At 45.2% G+C, this 20,923-nt stretch overlaps 1 protein-coding gene across 3 annotated transcripts in view; it reads left to right on the top strand.

The window, feature by feature from the left end:
- Positions 1-20,573, top strand: part of Gjc3 (gap junction protein gamma 3) — a 42,316-nt gene extending 21,743 nt beyond the window's left edge. Inside the window, exons 1-3 of one of the 3 annotated variants that reach the window (XR_008221844.1) lie at positions 10,055-10,383; positions 17,103-17,967; positions 18,663-20,573. Coding sequence is in view for 2 of the 3 variants with exons in the window: in XM_052754152.1 (XP_052610112.1) it covers positions 17,110-17,886 (777 nt within the window). In the remaining variant the exon portion in view is untranslated. Of the gene's footprint in view, positions 1-10,054; positions 10,384-17,102; positions 17,968-18,662 lie in introns of those variants that run through there. The other 2 variants (XM_052754151.1, XM_052754152.1) reach the window with 2 other exon arrangements.
- Positions 20,574-20,923: the final 350 nt, after the last annotated feature.

Here is a 20,923-nt window from a genome sequence, read left to right on the forward strand (position 1 = left end):
AGAACTTAACTGTGGACCACTGAAAAGAGTCATCAAAGCTTTGGTAACATTCTGAAGCAATCCTGCTTCAGTCAACGGGAACAATCGACTTGCCATTCCCTCCTCCACCCATGTAGATAATGGATCCATCCAGCTCAAGAGGGGGAGGAGGCATTTTGCCGTAGTCATATGCTCCCTGAATGTTTTTGCTGACTGTGTCAAGAATGCAGCAACTGGGGCTGGAGGGATGGCTCAGTGGGTAGTACTTGGGAACCTGAGTTCAGATTCCCAGCACCCATATAAAGTTGGGTGTGGCTGTGCACACCTGTGATCCAGCACTAGGGGTCAGAGTCAGGACCACCATGGGAATGGGTGGGTAGGGGCTGTTGGAGGCTTTGTAGGCAGCCAAGTTAGCTGGCCAGCTCCTGGTTCAATGACAGGCCTTGGCTTAAAAACAAGCAAGGAGCCAGGCTTGGTGGCACATACCTTTAAGCTGGCACTGGGAGGTAGAGGCAGGCAGATCTCTGAGTTTGAGGCCAGCCTACCCTACATAGCAAGTGATAGGCCAGCCAGGGCTGCACAGTAAGACCCTGTTGCTCCCAACCAAACAGGCTATAAGGTGGAGCAGTGACTGAGGGAGACAGTCTGAAGTTGACCTCAGGCTTCCACAAATGCCTGCATGGGTGAGCACACCTGCACACATGAGCGTATACACTCATAACACCACACCCACACATTCACACCCACACATGAATGCAAGACCCTGTCTGTTGTTCATCCACGTCATTTCCCAGAGAATGGTTTGCAGTGGAGTTTTCCCAGGGGACAAGATGCTGACTCCCTTTGCAAAAAGAGCCGGTGTCCTTACTGCTGTCTGAAAGCATATGATTTCACCAAGACCAATATTTCTAGACTACAACATAAATCTTTCCAGTGTTCATCTGGCCTCAGAGAGACATTCTTAGAACTTTACCGGCCTAAGGGAACTTTGGCCAAGAAAGACACACGTGTTGCAGTAGATGTCTCAGTCTGTAGGTCTTTCTTTCTCACCCTGTCTCCTGTCTTTGAGGCGTTCTGCAAACAGCAGCAGGTTAATTTACTGGTTCGTAATTCCGGACCCTGAGAAGCACCCACACTAGGGGACGATCCTATGCCCCACATTGCTCACCTTCTGCAGGCATTGGGGTTCTTGCGGGCGGAAAAAGCTTTGACTTGAGTCAACCAACTCACCTGTGATGGAGGGGTGGGATTAGGGTTGGTCAGCCCCCCCCCAACCCCCCAACCCCGCACATTTAAGTGAAGGGAGAAATTTCAGAAATAATTAAAGACAACGTGGCCTTGGCTGTGGGCTTGCTATAACCGCTAGGGAAGGAGCACAAAATTAAATTCCACTGTAACTGCTCCAAGTGGTCGCTAGGTGGCGCCATATCCTGGCTCGGACCTGGACAACTCTCAAGGCCCGAGAGTAAGAACACTGCGGTGTAATTTACCTCAACTGATGCTCTCAGGATGCACCCGCCAGCAGGCAAAGGCCTCTATGGGGACGTGTGGGTGGTGCAGGGACGTACTTTTGTCCGGATTTATGCTTCCTGACTTTACATTTTGGAGAATAACCTTAGATGATTGCAGAACTTTGCCAAGCCCGGCCATTTGGATGGAACAATCAAGGCAGGCGCCCTCTGCCACTGAGTTACACCCCTAACCTCTTTCTCTTCCCCTCCCTTCCTCCTCTTGATCGCCTCTGTTCCTCTCTCCCCTCCCTCCCCTCTTCTCCCCTCCTCTTTCTTTGACTTCTCCTCTCCCCCCCTTCCCCACTACCTTCCTCTTGTACTTTCTTTTCCTTTTCCTCCTCGTCTCCTTTTTATTTTGAGACTTATGTAGCTCCAGCTTGCACTCCCCCCGCCCCCCTGCCCCAGCAGCTGGGTTAGAGGCCTATACCACCAGGCTTTGCTGGATCCCCAGTTGTCTGTCCAAAAACGTGTCATAGAGGTGTTTGGTCCTGGGGTTCCAAGGCTTCCACACTGGGCTCTGCTCAGTGTGGGAAGAGCAGAGCCTGAACCCTGGATTCCTCTTGGATTTCTGGTGCGACTTTATTAGCCGAACTTTACTATCCCTGCGGCATCCACCCTTAAACCCACCTTTTAGCCTCCAAGGGATTCGGTTGGAACTGAGGCGGGGAAGGAACCGTCTGACATCCCTTCTCTGCTTTCTAGCCCAGTTCTCCCCGACTCCAGTTGCAGCAGAGTTTGAAATCCGGCAGCCTTTAAAAATTATGGCTTTTCCCCTTAAACATTTGTAAAATTGCTGGAGCTGGGGATATGGCTCAGTTGGTAGAGTGCTTGGCCCTGGGTACCGTCTCCCATACCTGTACTGTACAGAACTGGGTATGGTTGTGCACGTTGGGGAAGTAGAGGCAGGAGTGTGTGTGTGTGTGTGTGTGTGTGTGTGTGTGTGTGTGTGTGTGTGTGTGTGTATGTGTGTGTGTGTGTTGCGTAGGTGCACACATGTGCAGGTGCTCATGCCTGTGTATGTGTGCAGAGGTCAGAGGAGGCTGTTGGGTGCCCTGCCTTATCACTCCCTGCCACATTTCCCTGAGACAGGGTTTCTCACTGAACCTGAAGCCAGCTCAGCAAGCCCAGATCTTTCTTTTTCTTTCCACCCACCCAGTGGGTGTTGAAGCTACAGACAGTGTTGAGGCGACAAGAATGCATAACCACTCTTAGTTTTTCCTGTGGGTGCTGGGGATTCAGACTCTAGTCCCCATGCTCACACAATAAACACTCTTAACCTCTGAGCCATCTCCTCAGCCTCAGTCCTGCTTACTTAGTGTGTGTGTGTGTGTGTGTGTGTGTGTGTGTGTGTGTATGTGTGTGTGTGTATTTGTAGGTCAGAGGTTGATAACAGTCCCTTTCCATCTTATTTTTTGAGACAAGGTCTCTCTCACTGACCCCACTTCATGGCTAGTCTGACTGGTGAGTGAACCCCAGGAATCCTCCTGTGTTTTCCTCCTTGGTGCTGGGACTATAGGTGTTCACTGCCATGCTTAGCTTTCTGTGGAGGGGTGGGGGATCTGAACTCAGGTCCTCAAACTTGCATGGCAAGCACTTTACCAACGGAGGCATTTCCCTAGCTTCTTAATTTTTTGATATAAGCATATAAAGCAATATGGTTCATTATGATATTTTATCACATAATTTGCTTCCGTCGATCCTTCTCCCTCTCCACTCTGTCTCTCCACTCCTTGACCCCTCCCACGCCCTGTGGTTCCCTTTGCCCTTTCAGGTCACGTGCATTATTTCACCTCCCTCTTCTCTTCTCAAAACTTCATTTTTCACTCTTGTGGTTTCCTTTCTAGTTTCATGAACTATACCAACACTAACATCCACATAAATACACACATATACAAAGATCCGAATATTGGAGAGAACACACCATGTTTGTCTTTGTGAATTCAGGCTATTTTGTTTAATCTAATAATTTCCAGATTTCTGTGTGATGATAGGACCAGGCCTAGCCAGAATGTTTTCTAGGGCTAGGCTTGTTAAGTTGTATCTAGTTCTGCGTGTTCTGCCACTTAGCTTTTGCTGACTGGCCCTGAACACCTCTTCCTCCAAGTATCTATCACTCTTCCTAAGACCTGGTGTGAAAAAGAAAGGGACAGAGAGAGGAAAGGTCCCTCCTTCTATTGTGTGTATGTGTGTGTGTGTGTGTGTGTGTGTGTGTGTGTGTGTGTGTGTGTGTGTGTAGAGGTTCTAGGCCAGTAGTTCTCAACATTCCTAATGCTGTGACCCTCTAATACAGTTCCTTACAATGCGGTGCCCCCCCCAACTATACAATTATTTTTGTTGCCACTCCATAACTGTAATCTTGCTTTCTACTATTATGAACCGGAATGTAAATCTCTGTGTTTTTTTTTTTTTTATAGTCTTAGGCAACTCCTGTGAAAGGGATGGTGTACCCTAAAGGGGTCGTGACCCATGGGTTGAGAATCACCATCCTAGGCTGTATGCTTCTTTCTACTGCTTACCCTTGGGTGATGCCTGCTCCCTGAGCACCCAGCTACTCCAGGTCTTGGCACACATCACTAACATCTGGCTGTGGGTGGAGGCTGGTCTCATCTGGTGGGAAGAGAGGGGACAGCAGGGACATTGTTGGTGGCATAAAGCAGTGCAGTGAGAGCTTCCTGGCACCGAGCCTAAGAAAGTTATTATGAAAGAGAAGTTTGTCTTGGTGTTTTAACGTCTCGACAGCAGCTTAGGAATAAACAGGCGGAACATCTCTCCCTCCAGCCTTCGGGGCCAACTGCAGCCTCCTCTCCTGAGACCCACACTGACCTGGGCAGTGGGCATTTATAAATAGAGCCATTGAGGAATCAGGGGGAAATTCCTGCACCCTTGAGAAATGTTCTTATTGCCTGGGTCCTGGTCATCTCCCCACTTCCCACCCCCAGGGCAGACATTTTTAACTCTCTGGCTGGACTATCTGTGTAACCCCAAATGGCGGGGTCACCCCTCTTAGTTTCCAAGTGCTTGCTTACCATGAGCAGAGATGAGGTGTACTTGACTCAGTGGATCCTTCCTAAGAAGTGGTTTAGCAAATGGGGAAAATAGGATTCTTGACCCTTCATTTCTTTCCATTTGGCCTCTTCCAGTCGCTGTTTCAGTGACCTCTCCAGGTCAGTTTTAACCCCTTCATATCTTAGTTTCCTATAACCCAAGGGTGGTATTAAAGTCCACTTCCTAGGCTTGGAATGAGGGTCAAATGAGGTCATATTTGTGACCATTTAGGAAGGTAGCTGGTAAGTACACCTTAGCCAGCCTGCTCCTCTGACCCCTCCTTCCTTTCTCCCTCTCTCCCTTCCTTGTACTTTCTTTTTCCTTTCCTCCTTCCCTCTCCTCCTCTCCCCTCCCTTCCCCTTCTCCTTCTCCTTCTGTTTTTGATCTTCTCCTACCTCTACTTCCCAAATTCTGGGATCATGAGAAAGAACGCATTTGACTTAAGCTTTCTTCTATTCATTCATTCATTCATTCATTCATTCATTCATTTGTTCATCTTTGTGTGTGTATGTATGTGGGTACACAGGTGCTGTGGCATGCGTGTGGAGGTCAGAGAACAACCTTCAGCAGTCAGTTCTCTACTTCCATAATGTTGTGCAATTTACAGTCATCAAGATTTATGTCTACACCAAATTCACTAATATCTCATTATAGAAAAAAAAACCCATAGGAGATGGAGAAATGAATAGGAACACAGTCACAAAATCAGACTACAATTTACACTTCTCTGTCTGTGGACATTCAAAGAAAAGAATGAGTGATAGAAGATAAAAAAATGACATGAAATGCCAATGCCAAGCTCACACACCTGCTGCTCATTCACATATACGCACATGTATGCACGTACCATAGAGAGAATGTAGTGCAATCACATTACTTCTCAGGGCATCTATCTCTCAATGGCTGGCTTAGCAAGATGAGCATAATTAAAGCTAATGATTGGTAGATAGTTCTCAAGTGTTCATCAAAGGACCAGACCAATTTGCATTAAAAATTGACTGTATCTACTTATTTATTTTGCATGTATGTTACAATATAGTCTCACTAGATTTAGGAAAATATTTATGATTTAAAAATATTTTTGAGCCAGGTGTGGTGGCACAGGGCCGTAATCCCAGTACTTGGGAGGTGGAGGCAGGAGAATCAGTTTTTTTGGCTAGAACTGTACAAAGACAAACAAGCAAACAAAACAAAAAGGGTCTGGGAAGGGGTTTCAATCAGTAGAAGGCTTGCCTTGCAAGCGTGAGTACTAGGATTTGAGCTCCAGAACTCACATCAAACAAACAAACAAACAAACAAACAAGCACCCCCCCCCCAACCTGGGTGTGGAGCCTGCCCAGGTTCAAGCCAGCTGGGGTCCCAGTCCTGAGAGGGGAAAGTGAACAAGGGCTCCCAACCCTTAACTATCTGCAACTGATACTCACTGGCAAAGGAAAAATTAGTTTTCTTCAATGGTGTCTCACTGAGCATGTTAACCCCAGTTCAGAGCAGGCCCCATACACAGAAGTAGACGGCCAGCATAAAATGAACTCAATGGTATTTTTGTAGACTTTGTCTCATATTGTTTTGTTTGGGCATTTTTTTTGTCCCCTTGGTCTTTTGCTTGTGAATTTTGGTTTACGTGATTATTATTATTATTATTGTATGTGTGTTGTGTGTGTTTTTTATTTTTTGTTTTTGTTTGTTTTTTAAAGAGAGGGAAAGGAGAGGCTGGAGAGACGGTTCAGCAGTTAAGAGCACTGGTTGCTCTTCCAGACAGTATATAGGTTCAATTCCCAGCACCCACATGGCATCTCACAAGTGTCTATAACTCAAGTCCCAGTGGATCCGACTCTCTCACGAAGACATGCAGGTCAAACACCAATGTATCTAAAAAAAATAAAGAGAGAGAAAGGGCATGGAGTTGGGTGGGTAGGGAGTCTCTGAGAGGAGTTGGGGAGAGGAAAAATGTGTAATCAAGATATATTTTATGAATTTCTTTCAATTAAAAAATAAAGAATTATTTTTTATTTTTTTTTTTGGTATTTCAAGACAGGGTTTCTCTGTGTAGCCCGGCTGTCCTAGAACTTGCTCTGTAGACCAGGCTGGCCTTGAACTCAGAGAGATCCATCTGCTTCTGCCTCCTGAGTGCTGGGATTAAAGACGTGTGCCACCACTGCCCAACTAAAATAAATAAATATTAAAAAATACCCTGGACATGGTGGGGTGTGTTTGTGATCCCAGAGTTGGGGGGACAGAGATGTGCAGATTCTTAGGGCTTGTAGGCCAGCCAGGCTAGCCTACGTGGTGAATTACAGGCCAGAAAGAGAGCCTATCTCAAAAAACAAGATGGATAACTCCTGAGGAATGACAGCTGAAGTTGACCTCTAACCTCTATGTGCAAGCACACACATGCATCTATGCATCCATGAACATTCGAGTCCATGCCTCCCCAATATTTGTGGTTTGTAGAGGTAGTAGGTTGGTTAAGAATTGCCTTAGACTACTAATAACCAGCAGACATTTTAATGGCATAAAACCAGATGTGTTTATTCTCTTTCCCACAAAATAAGTTCAGGATTAAGCCTCTCTGCATGCCCAGTGTTGCTCTTCGCCTTTCTCAGCTGCATCTCTGCAGGGACCCTGGCTGCAGTGATGCAGGAAGGAATGGGTGTGGAGCAGAAAGCTCTCCCTGGGGCTTTCTGAGCTGCTGAGAGGACACGGAGTGGATTCCCATGGTGCTTTAAGAGTTGCAATATTTCTTCTAGCCAAGAGGACATTGAGAAGTCACATGAATTCTAGGATGAGAACTACCTGAGGACATAAAGCAAATTGTGCACGCGTGTACACACACACACACACACACACACACACACACACACACACCACACAAAACACTCTTTAATTTTTTTTTTTAAGATTTATTTATTTTATGTGGGTGAGTGTTTTGCCTGCATGTATGTATGTGCACCATATGCATGTCTAGTGTGTGGGGCAGTCTGAAAGGGCATTGGATCCCCTGGAACTGGAGTTATGTGGATGGTTGTGAGCTGCCATATAGGTGTAGGGAACTGAACCTGGGTCTGCAGCAAGAGCAGTCAGTGCTCTTTTTTTCTCTTTCTTCTTCGAGACAGGGTTTTTCTGTGTAGTTTTGGTGCCTGTACTGGAGCTCACTCTGTAGATCAGGCTGGCCTCGAACTCACAGAGATCCGCCTGCCTCTGCCTCCCGAGTGCTGGGATTAAAGGCGTGCACCACCACCACCCGGCTCACAGCCAGTGAACCTTGTCTCAACAACCCTGAGCCTTGTCTCCAGCCTCCCTTTCTAATTTTTTTGACCATCGAATACTTGCACACATTGAGTTATGACTGTATTTATTCTGTATTATCTGGCCCTCCCCATTTCCTTCTTCTACCTTCCTCTTCCTAGTTAGTCCCTTTGGTACTTTCACCTCTCTCTCTCTCTCTCTCTCTCTCTCTCTCTCTCTCTCTCTCTCTCTCTCTCTCTCTCTCGTGTGTGTGTGTGTGTGTGTGTGTGTGTGTGTGTGTGTGTGTGTGTATGTGTAATCCTTGAGCAGGTAACCATGAGTTCATGATTGCCATGTCATGTCCGGCAGACAGCATTTCTTAGTGTTCCTTTCTATCCTCTGACTCCTACAATCTTTCTTCCCCTCTTCTGAGGAGTTCCCTGGGGTTTGGAGGAGACAATATAGATGGTCTACTTAGGGCTGAGCACTCAAAACTCACTTCTCTGGGCACTTTGAATAGTCTCTGTGTAATCATCTTTCACAGCAAAAAGAAACTTCTCTGACCTAGGGTAGCACTACTCTGTGGGTATAAACATAAGTAACTATTTTTTTCCTTTTATTGAAAATAGATGCTTGCCAGGCAGTAGTGATGCATGCCTTTAATCCCAGCACTTGGGAGACAGAGGCAGGCAGATCTCTGTGAGTTTGAAGCCAGCCTGGGCTACAGAGTGAGTTCCAGGACAGCCAGGCTACACAGAGAAACCCTGTCTTGAAAAAACAAAGAAACAAAACAAAACAAAAAAACCAAACAGTCAAGCAAAAAAGAAAATAGATTCTTTTCTCATACCATGCATCCTGATTATAGTTTCCCTCCCTGCGCTCCTCCCCACCTCCCTCCTCTGATTCACTCCCTTTCTGTCTCATTAAAAAAGATCAGGCTTCTAAGAGATAACAACCAAAATGACAAAATACAATAAGATGAAGCAAAACTCATCCCACTGAAGCTGGGCAAGGCAATCCAACAGAAGGGAAAGCACCCCAAGAGCAGGCACAAGAATTAGAGACCCATTAGCTCACACAGAAGTCCCATAAAAATACAAAGCTGAAAGCTGTAATATATATGCGGAGGACCTGGTGCAGATCCATGTCATAGACATAAACAATTATTAAACAGACTGACAGCATGTCTGGTTAGCAAAACATCACTAGTAGGTTTCCTTCTAGGGCCTACGACCTCCCCATGCATAGACTTTTGAACACTCTTATACGGGTAAACTTATTCTTCGGGTGCTTTGGACACACTTTCGGTTTTGAGTGAGTTTATTAAGCCCATAGAAAAACAATGTAATAGAATAAATGGAAAGTGATAGGGTGACAGAGATGAACACCATCAAATTGGGGCTTACAAACACCCAGCAGGAAATGACTGGGGGGTGGCAGTCAGCTGGGGTTTCCCACAGAGAGATTCCTGGGAAGAGCAAGGTGCCCCTCTGGCAAAGATTCTAAGTAAAAGAACAACCCTACACAAAGAACTACAGGCAGCTGGGTGAAGCTGAGAGAGGTGGTCATTCCCAGGGAAGAGCATTCCCATTATTCAGTGCCAAATTGTGGTCAGCCCTAAAAATCATAATACTAGCCCATAATTATGTGACTCAACAGGTTATATTTAGCAATATATATGTATGCACAAAAACAGACGTGCATGCAATAGCAGTTGATGAAGAAAAAAGGCCATGAATTTGAAGGAGATGGGGAGGGGCATGTGGGAGGGTTTGGAGGGAGAAGAGAAGGGAGAAATGTTGCAACTAAAATAAAATCTCAAAAAGAAAAAATAGAAGAAAAAAGAAAAAAGAAAGAATAAATAATAGACAGAAGTAGCATCATCAGATTGGGCGCTCACAAGATCCAGGAAAAACTGACTGGGGAAGTCGAGGCAGGCATTTGGAGTTCTTCATTTTGCTTTCTCTCCAATGGCTGAGCTCCCCGTGTCTGAACGTTCAGCTCTCCTCCGATTCTAGGTAGTTTTGTATTATGGGATACACGGTGGTAACTTCTGCAGTATTTCCCAACAGTTCGTTTTCCATCTAGCTGTTCTCAAGGATATAATGCTTTTATTCTTTGGCTGTCTGTTGTTCCCTTCCCTCCCTGTCACAGAGTCTGGGAGGCAGCCCGTCTCTAGACAAAGGGCTTTGGAGGACAGGGAGACAAACACACTTGGGTCTGAGACTGGAGAGGACAGCTCCACTTCCGGAGCCAGCTTCTCAGTGAGCTCAAACATCCCAAGACAATTAACCAATATAATGCACATAATAAACCTTCACTCTTGTTTCAGATGACCTCAAAGATCCCCATCCCCATTCACTTAGAGAATACATCCGTACCATGAACACCAGAGTCATTCTCCAGGGCTCATGCCTCTAGGGCCGGATCCTTAAATTGAAATTCTTTTATGCTGGAGCGGGGAGCCTGCTGGGAATGAACAAGAGAAGGCGAAAGAGTGGGAGGCTGCAGGAGGCAGGGCCATCCCAAGAGCCTGGACCCTGAGGGCTCCAGTGTGAGGATTCCTTTTGGCTTCTTTCCTCTCTGGTCGCTGCTTCTGCTTGGAGTTGCCTGGCAAGCACTGGTAAGTTCACCGGCAGAGAGTAGCTTTTCTGGCTGAGATTATTCTGGGCTCTAGAGAGGTGTCTGTGAGTGGATGCAGTCATGATTGCTTAGTGATAGCTCTGAATTCACCTACGATCTGGAAGGCAGGGATATTGCCCAAGATTCTGCGTCTCTGCTCATGCTGGTTTTGCAGGGCCACACTTCGAAGAGAAGCATCTAGAATGCATTCCAGGCCGGGTGGAGTAAAGCGGGAGCAGTGAGTTAAGGCTTGCACCGCCAGGTTCCTCCCTTCTCTGTGGCTCCTTAACTTTCTGGGATGGATTCAGTCACTGACAACCCCACCCCATCCCTCCATCACCAAAATTAGGTGAGATGCTTTGAAAAATTCTCATTTAAAATGGAATTTTAAAATAATCTCTTTAGGTACTTGAAAATCTGCTCGAATTCCGGGATTTCCTTTCCTTTACCAATTTTGAGTCTGTGATTGTTGCTTCACTTGCACTTTATTTATTTATTGAGGCACAGTCTCATGCACCCTAGACAAGCCCTAATCTCACTATATAACTGAGGGTGAGCTTGAACTTTTCTGATCCTCCTGCCTTCATCTCCCCAGTGCTGGAATTACAGGTGTGCACCACAACACCCGGTTTATGCAGTGCTGTGGATAAAACCCAGGGGCTTGTGTATACAAGGCAAGCATTCTACCAAACCGGCTACACCCTTGGTCTTATTTGTGTTTTGAAAATTAGCATACAAAGCAATGTGCTTCATTATGGTATTTTCATGCATACTTTGATTCATTGCTATTTCTCCCCTCATTCCCCTCCTCCACGCTTGCCCTCTCTGCTAGGTTAGTCCCTTTGTCCCCTCATTACGTTTCCATATGTGAGATCTACTCTCTTCCCCTTTCCTTACTCATTCTGTAAGACCTTTCTCCTTGAGTTTGAGAAGGTCCTCTCTCTCTCTCTCTCTCTCTCTCTCTCTCTCTCTCTCTCTCTCTCTCTCTCACACACACACACACACACACACACACACACACACACACACATGAAAGTCAGAAAGTTTCAGATTTTGTAGAATTTGAGATTTTAGATATTTGGATTCAGGATATTCAAACTGTAGTGGACATTTAATTATTATTGTCTTGATTTTCAAAAGAAAAAAACACCCCACATTTGTTTTAGATTTGATTCCTTTTTGTTACTTTATTAATTCCATCCTTTAAATTTTATTTTTCAAGGTATTGAATTTATATAATATCTCAATTTGATTTTACCCGGAATCTGTCCCATTGTCTTCAAGGTGGATTTTTAAAATGTTTTATTAGCTTACATTAATAATGGATAATAATTAATTTCATCATGACATTTTCATACACATTTATCATGTATTTTTCTTATATTCACCGTCCATTACAATCTCTTGCCCCCTTGCATTCCTACTGATTCCCTTTTTCGTGCCAAAGGCCTCCTGGCCTCCTTCTACCCTCCTCTCCCTCTCTCCCTCCCTCCCTCCCTCCCTCCCTCCCTCCCTCCCTCCCTCCCTCCCTCCCTCCCTCCCTCCCTCTCTCCCTCGTTCGTTCCTTCCTTCATTTTGTGTGTGTCTGGTGTTTTAACTCTTCCCGTGGGTGTGTGTCCATGAGTATGGATGTCAGATACGAACTTTTGTCTCTTTGTTGATTGGTCTCCATTTTACTTTTTGAGACAGAAGTGCTTGCTGAACTTGGAGCTCACTGATTGGTTAGGCTGGCTGGCCAATGAACTTCAGGAATTTGCTTGTTTCTGCTCACTTCTCCCGCCTGCTCTGTCCCGCAGCAGCCCTAGGGTTGGTTACAGAAGAGTGCTGCCATGCCTGGCTTTTATGTCGGTGCTGGCGACCCACACTGAGACCCAAATGCTTCATGAGGGGCACTTTACCTACTGTGCCATTTCAAAACTAGGGAGTGGGTTTTGAATTCCAGGGAAGGTCCTCTGGGGATCAAATCCTCGCAGCAGTGGGAAAGGAGAGGCCTGAAGTGCTAGCTCTGGAAAGGATGGTGGTATTCGAAGGGGTAGAAGCATCTTTCTTGAAGATAGGAGAAGGAAGATTAAGATAGAAAAAGGAAGGGTGTTGAGGTAGCTCACTGGTAAAGACACTGGTTGCACAAGCGTGGCAACCTGAGTTTGATCCCTTGAAGCCACAGGAAGGTGGAAGGAAAGAACCGATTCCACAAACGTGCCCTCTGACCTCCACAGGCATGCTATGGTATGTATGCCCCACATCCATGTGCGAGTGCACGAGTGCGCGTGCGCACAATAGAGACAGTTGTGGCTAGTGATCACACTGGTTTAGGGAAGTCACAGCAGTGGGTTCTCTTTACTCTAACTTCGTTCTAAATACTTACCTTGAGCCTGGCGGTGGTGGCGCACACCTTTAATCCCATCACTCAGGAGGCAGGCGGATTTCTGTGAGTTCAAGGCCAACCTGGGCTACAGAGTGAGTTCCAGGAAAGGCGCAAAGCTACACCGAGAAACCCAGTCTCGAAAAACTAAAAAAAAAAAAAAAAAAAAAAAAAAAAGGAAAGAAAGAAAACGAAATATTTATCTCCATACCTACAACTAAGCGTAGCTCTCGCCTTTCACCAAAGAAACTCCTGTTTGTGGCAGATGGAGATTGTATGGAAAGCTACAACTGGTCAAAATGCAGAGAGCCACTGACAGTAGGGTGCCCGGGTCCAGTTGATACATCCACAATACAACCCTACACCTAAGGCTCAGGGAACACTTCACAAGACAGGGACAGAAAGATTAGAAGAGTCAGAGGACCAGGACATCTAATGCACCCATGAAAGGCCAACAATATGGTTGCCTGAACTAGACCTGAAATGTGACAACACCAGGCTATATGCCACTGTGGAAGGGGGAAATCCCACGAGGCCCCATTCCTGGATAGAGTTACAGGCAATTAATGGCTTCTAAAAGAAGGAGAATTAGTCTTCTCCAGGGGCAAGTGCTTATAGGCTATCTAATCCCAAATGGCCATCTCTAGACATACATACATAAAAGTAATAATACAGGGACTCAACAGGTTGTGTGTGTGTGTGTGTGTGTGTGTGTGTGTGTGTGTGTGTGTGTGTGTGTGTGTGTGTAGCAATAGCAATTAACGAAAAAGAGACCATGACTTTGAGAAGGAGTTGAGGGATGTGGGTAAAGTAGGAAGGAGTTGGAGGAAGTGATGTAAATACAGTACTCATCTATAAAATTCTTAAACAAGGGAAAAAAGATAAAGTACCATCTGTGGAGCTTTCTAGGGGTCTGCATAACATCTTAGTATAATAAAACTGCTATAAAATATCTTCAAAGGAGTAATTTATAATCCACAGAATTTTATTTTTTTCCCAGTTCTGGAGGCTGGAAGTCCAAGAGGCAGGCACTAGCAGATAAAGTGTCTGGTGTGTAGGCCTTTTCCTCATGGATGGTGCTGTCTCTGTGTCATCAATTGACAGAAGGGGCTGAAGGGCTCCCTCAGATCTCCTTTATAACCCCATTCATGACTTAAAGGCCTTGCTTCTTTTTCTTTTCTTTTCTTTTTTAGGTTCTGAGGTTGAATCTAGGGCTTTTTGCATGCTGGGTGTGTACCTCCAGTATCCCACTGGATGATTCTAGGCAGGTGCTCTACCACTGAGCAATACCCCAGCCCCTCACTGGGGGAATTCTAGGCTGGTGCTCTACCACTGAGCAATACCCCAGTCCCTCACTGGGGGATTCTAGGCAGGTGCTCTACCATCGAGCCACACCCCAGCTCCTCACTGGGGGATTCTAGGCAGGTGCTCTACCACTGAGCCACACCCCAGCCCCTCACTGGGGGATTCTAGGTGCTGCTCTACCATTGACTCCTCACCAGGCTTCAGCATCTGACTTGGGGAGGGTGGCAACAGTTAGATCATAGCACATGACCATCATGATCATTAGAGAATGAGAAAGGGAAGATGGTTGGGAATGGCAATGGTTGGAAGCAGCTTCTGGGCACTGAAGAAGGTTCCTATTAGGGCAGAGATAAAGACGGCAAACTTGGTATTATGGACAGAGAACTGAGAAACTTCTGAAATTTATCCTCAAAAATGGTTACCCCTCATCATGGGGAGATAAACGTTTAAAGAACAGAGATTAGGAATTTGAATTTTTATCCTCATTTTGGCTTTGCCCCAAACCCTATAGCATTTAATTATGGCAAATTCTTGTTCCCAAGATGGTAAGGTATAAAGAATGTTAGATTAGAGTAAATCTTGACATTAACTCTGTTTACTTCATCACATTGCTTTCTAGCTCCTTAATCCAACATGTTGTGGTTATTTTAAATTAAAAAATGATTTATTTTATGTGTATGAGTGTTTGGCATGCATGTATGTATGTGTACCCCATGCATGTAACCATGGAGGCCAGAAGAAGACACTGGATCTTCTGGAACTGTAGTTACAGATGGTTGAGAGCCACCATTGTGGGTGCTGGGAACTGATCCAGGGTCTTCTGCAAGAGCAACAATACTCTTTTTTTTTTTTTTTTTTTTTTTTTTTGGTTTTTCAAGACAGGTTTTCTCTGTGTAGCTTTGCACCTTTCCTGGAACTCACTTGGTAGTCCAGGCTGGCCTCGAACTCACAGAGATCCTCCTGGCTCTGCCTCCCGAGTGCTGGGATTAAAGGCGTGCGCCACCACTGCCTGGCTACTTCTTTTTTTTTTTTTTTTTTTTTGGTAAGCAACAATACTCTTAACCACTGAGCTTCCTTCCATCCATCTGTGTTGATAAGTCTGTCAACCTGACACAAACTAGGAAGGGAGTCTCAATGAGGGATTGTTTGGTTCAGGTTGGCCTGTGAGTGGTGTGTGTGTGTGTGTGGTGGACCATGAGAGACCTGCCCCCACGATCCTCTCAGGGTAATGAAAGAAATGCCTCAGAGTAGTGAGGGGTAGGAAACTTTTTTATCTGAGGGTAATTAGGAACAAGTTTTAGTCTGTCTATCACACTTATTCATTCTTTCACTCATTCATTTCCTCACACTTCTCTCATGGTTCTTCTTCATCTCTCACCCAGCACACACACACACACACACACACACACACACACACGTACAGACACTTCACTCACATTCTGCAGCAGCTCTTGTCAAGAAGTGTCACAGCACGGGTGTGTGGGTTCTATGGAAAGAAGACTCAGGGGCATCTTAAGAATGAATTTAGCCTTTGAGGCTGCAGGGGGATCCAGCCTATCTGGACTCAAGACTCTAGGGACTGACCCCTTTCCCTTCACCCAGGGCATTTTTATTATTCTCAATATTTACAGTTTAGCCAATTGATTTCCATATGCTCAAAACAACCTGAAAGGAGCTCCCAAAAATACAATGCCAAGTGCAAATTCTACAATTTATCAGGTATCGCAATTTGCCTGGTTTCCTGAACCAAGTTTTGCAGAGGCCTTTGTATCCTTGGGAGACTCTGAAACAAGGTTCACATAGGACAAACGAAAGGTATCAGTTAAAGGAAAGATGGATTAGGGTTAGGTACTACTCTCTGGAGCCAGGCCAGGAGTAGCTCAGCAGGGATGCAGCCACAAGCTCTCACACAGCTCTACACAGCTAATAAACAATTGACTGAATCTTGAATGGTCAGGGTACCTACAGAAAGGGAGCTACTGCAAGGACTGTGTCTTGATGTAAACAGCCTGGCCTTGATTTAGCAATAGACAACACTAGGAATTAGTCTTTGTGTATATTCTGTAGGGGCAGCTAGTCTGTATTGGACTTGTTCTAAGGTCTTTGCAAAATGTATATACAGCTTAAACAGAAATCCACAGCTAAATGGGTGCCCAGAGATGTAAAACACACTGCCAAAGGGCCGTGGAAAGCACCCCACAGCTGTTCTTACAGGGAGGTCTGATGGTGGCACCTGAAAAAGTTACAGACAGAAAACAACCGGTTTCCACAGCCAGTGACCCCACGGCTTTGCCAGGTGGGGCTCCCCATCAGGGAGTTATATGTCTGGTGGGTCGACTTGTCAAACATCAGTTGTCACCTGCTGTATACTCCCACGTCCCTCAGCGTGTGTGTGTGTGTGTGTGTGTGTGTGTGTGTGTGTACTGGAGCTCAGTGACGTGTCATTCTCTGGAAGTCATCCACCTTGTGTTTGAGATAGGATCTCTTGCTGGTTGGAGGCTCTCCAGTTGGCTAGGATCCTCCTGTCTCTGCCTCCCCAGCAGTGGGGTTTCAAGTGTCCACCACCACACTCCGAATTTTTACATGGGTTCTGAGGATTAAGCTCAGGTTTTCATGCTTGTGCGACACTTTACTGATTGAGCCCCCTGCCCCCAATCCATGAAAATGTACTCTTGAAAGGGATCATGGGATTCTGTCCATCTTCCCCTCTCCTTACATTGAAACTTTTTGCTCCAACATGCCCTTCTCCTCATTGCCATCCAAGACATGACACATTCTTTCAGTGAGTGACCTTCACCAATCTGTGCTATGCTATTTGGAGTTCAAACCTCCACAACTGTGAGCTAACTAACATTTTTTATGTTTATAAAAGCGCTTACCTCAGGTATTGTCTTATAGGCATGCAAAACAGACTATATGGTGTTTGATCAACCTTGGAGAGGAGCATATCTTGCTTTGCAGATCCTTGGGTTAGCAGGTGAATAAAACAGGCTGAAGCCTCCTCTAAAGGGCAGTGAGTGGGACACCTTCACTGATAATTGTTCTCTGCTCAGTGGCAGAATGTGTGGCAAGTTCCTGAGGCAGCTGTTGGCTAAGGAGAGCCGGCATTCCACCCCCGTGGGGCGCTTCCTACTTCCGGTGCTCATGGGATTCCGCCTCCTGCTTCTGGTTTCCAGTGGACCTGGTGTCTTCGGTGATGAAGAGAACGAATTCATGTGTCATTTAGGGCAGCCAGGCTGCAAGACCACTTGCTATGACATCTTCCGCCCCCTTTCTCCATTGCGCTTCTGGGCCTTCCAAGTCATCCTGATGGCTGTACCCAGTGTCCTTTACATGGGTTTCACTCTGTATCATGTGATTGGATACTGGGAGGAACCAGAAAAAGAAAATAAGGGACAAGAGACACGGATTTGCAAGGGGGACCATAGCAAGGATGTCTCAGGGGCTGGAAGCCTCAAGCTTCTCTGGGCCTATGTGGCACAGCTTGGGGCGAGGCTGGTCCTTGAGGGAGCAGCCTTGGGAGTTCAGTACCACCTGTATGGCTTCAAGATGCCCAGCACTTTTATATGTCGTGAGGATCCTTGCATCGGTAGCACGACCTGTTTCCAGTCCCACCCCTCTGAGAAGACCATTCTCCTCAATACCATGTTTGGAATCAGTGGGACCTGTCTCTTGTTCACTTCCTTGGAGCTTATGCTTTTGGGTTTAGGGAGGTTTTGGAGGATGTACAAGCACAAACTTTCCTTTTTAAAGAACTTGCAAACCTCAAAGAGCTCCATAAGACGCAAGGACCCAGCTGATGACTTGTCGGTGGTGGAGACAAAAGAGCCATTTTGAGAAGCAGGTGAGGACCCTACTGATACTGACAGTCATCTGTCCCTGCCTCTGATGTCTCTGTGTTGGCGACCTCCACCCATGGTAGGTCCCTCATCCTCTGGGGCGTACAGCTCCCCATGTTACAAACTAGATAACCGCTCTCAAAGCAGACACACTCTAAAAAAAGATTTACTTTTAATTTTAAATTGCATGTGTGCGTGTGTGTGTGTGTGTGTGTGTGTGTGTGAGTGTGGGTTTGTACACATGAGTGGAGGTGCCTGTGGAGGCCAGAAGACAGTGGTAGATTCCTTGGAGCTGGAGTTACAAGCAGTTGTGATCCTCCTGATGTGGGTGCTTGGAAGCAAACTAGGCTTCTTTGCAAGAATAGTACACATTCTTAACCACTGAGCCATCTCTCCAGCCCCCAAATGTATTTTTTTAAAGGGAGGAAGTGTTTACTTTGGTTAACAGTTTGGGGTACAGTCCCTCGTGGTGAAGAAGGTGTTCATTTATGTATATAAAATAGGTAGCCCTGGCTGGCCTGGAACTTGCTATGTAGACCAGGCTGGCTTTGAACTCACAGAGATCTACCTGCCTCTGTCTCTCAAGTGCTGGGATTAAAGTCACGAGCCACCACTCCTGGCTGAGTCAGATGTGCTTTGATTACTACCCCGCAAACATCTCCCAACCCCTGTCCCTATCAGTTGTGTGACTCCCAGTAGACAACCATGAGCGTACTAGTGCATGTACTGCCATGGGGCCAAGTCCTCAGCTTCTGCTTCATTTCTCCTTTACAGAGTTCTAAAGTTACCTGGCTTGCTTGCAGAAAACCTTTGCGACTGGATCTTCTTCCACGCATCCAGTGAGATGACTGGTGAGACGGTACAGTGGGTAAAGGTGCTTGCCACCAAGCCTCATGATCTGAAATCCATCTCCAGAACCCACATGGAGAAGGGAGAAAACCAACTCCCACAAGATGTCCTCTGACCTCCACATATGTGCCACAGCACATACACACATGATAATAAAATAATAAAATCTCAGAAAACAAAACAAAAACTCTTGCATCAATTAGCTATTACTTCTAACTTCTTATCTCTCTTGTCTTTCCACTAAATGTAAGCAACCACTTTCTGTTTTAATGGGTTATCATAGTCTGGGATTTTATAGAGATGGAATCATGCAACATGCTTATTGGTCACTTGTATATCTTTGTAGAAAAGACCAAATTCTTCTTTGCCAATTAAAATCAGTTTTTTGTTTTGTTTTGCATTGTAAGAACTTTTTATATAACATGATTATTAGATAATTATCAGATGAGTCATTTCAAAATATTCTCTTCCATTCTATGGTTGTCTTTCATTTTTTTTTCTGAGTAGTATTCTTTTAAAATTATTTATTCTTTGATACTTTCATACATGTATTCGGTGTATTTTGATCACGTCTACCCTCACATCCCTATCTAACTCTTCCTGGATCCCCCATCATGTCCCCATCCTGATTTCATGTCCTCTTTTTTCTCTATAATTCACTGAGTACAAAATTAGTGCTACTCAAATGGGCATGGGTGTCAAGCCACCTAACAGAACATGGTCAGCCTACCTGATGCCACATCCCTGAAGAACATGGACTCTTCCTCCACCATCGTCTATCAACTGCTAACAGTTTCTCAGCTGTGGATAGTCCACCAGCCATCCATGCTGGAATGATGAGTGCTATAAGCCTGTGTAGACAACAACTGCTTCTGTGAGCTCCTGAGTGCAGCATCTCTGCTGTGTTAAGAAGACATGGTTTCGAAGCAGACCCCCCAGAGCTCTGGCTCTTTAAACCTTACTTCCCCTCTTCTCTGATGTCATCTGAGCTTTGGGGCCAAGGGTGTGATACAGATGTCTCATTTGTGGCTGAGTACTCCACAGACACTTGTTCTCTGCGTTTTAACAAAATGTGAGTCTGAGTATCAGACACTGTCAACTGCAAGAAGAAATTTCTCTGGTGGGCAATGAGAGTTGACCTAATCTATGGGTATAGGGAATTATTTAGAAGACAGTTTGATACTATGTCAATGTAGCAAACTAATAGTAACAGGCTTTTCTTCCCCAGAATGGTTTCTTGGCTGGATTTATAGTACCGGGCATGAGTTTCCTCCTGTGGAGTGGATCTTCAATCCAATCAGAAAGCAGTTTGTTACTCCCATAACACTTACACCACTGTTGCACCCTCGGGTGTGTCTTGTGAGGCTGGTTGTTGTAACTCACAGGATTTATACATGAGTAAGACTGTTGATTACGAGGAAAACTAGCCAGCAGGGACTTGACAGTATTCTTTGATGCACAAAAGCTTTCCATTTTGATGAAGTCAAATTACTCATTTTTTGTGATTTTGGTGCTACATTTAAGAGGCCATTGTTTGACCCAAAGCTACTAATGTACACCTGTGTTTCCATCTAAGAGTTTTATACTTTTAACTTCTACATTTATGTCTCTGATCACTTATGAGTTATTTTTTTACAGTGAGAAAAAAGACAAAGATGAAAATATATTTCTTATTGGAAATAATGTAAATGAGCAAAATCTTTGAGGTATAAAAATGAAAAAAAAATCCTGTTAGAATCCTACCATTGGCAGAAATAACTCTCCAAAGCAAAGGCAAAATAAAGGCATTTGTGAGTTAAAAACAAAAGCTAAATAAAAGTTTACAGCTGACCAATATTTCAATAAGTGTTGGTGATCTACTGTTTTAGTTACTTTACTGTTGCTGTGCTAAACCATCATGACCAAGGAAATTTATGAAATAAACTGTCGTATCTAAGACTCTCAGTTCTAGAGGGGTAGACCCATGAACATCATCAAATTGTGCTGTGCTTAAATATGCTTAAAACAAACCATTCGGGGTCAGGCTCTCGATGTTTGAACCAACACCAGCTACTGAGCCATGTTGAACCAAATCTTCTTGCCTCTTACGGATCACCTCTTTGCTGGCCCGTGAAGGAGTTCGTTTGGTTCAACACTTTCCTGGTGATTACCTAATAATCCCACGTGCACAATAAAACACAAAGTAA

The sequence above is a fragment of the Peromyscus californicus genome, unplaced genomic scaffold (assembly GCF_007827085.1).
Source record: "Peromyscus californicus insignis strain IS unplaced genomic scaffold, ASM782708v3 Scaffold_2__1_contigs__length_46816999, whole genome shotgun sequence".
In the NCBI taxonomy this organism is placed as follows: Eukaryota; Metazoa; Chordata; class Mammalia; order Rodentia; family Cricetidae; genus Peromyscus; species Peromyscus californicus.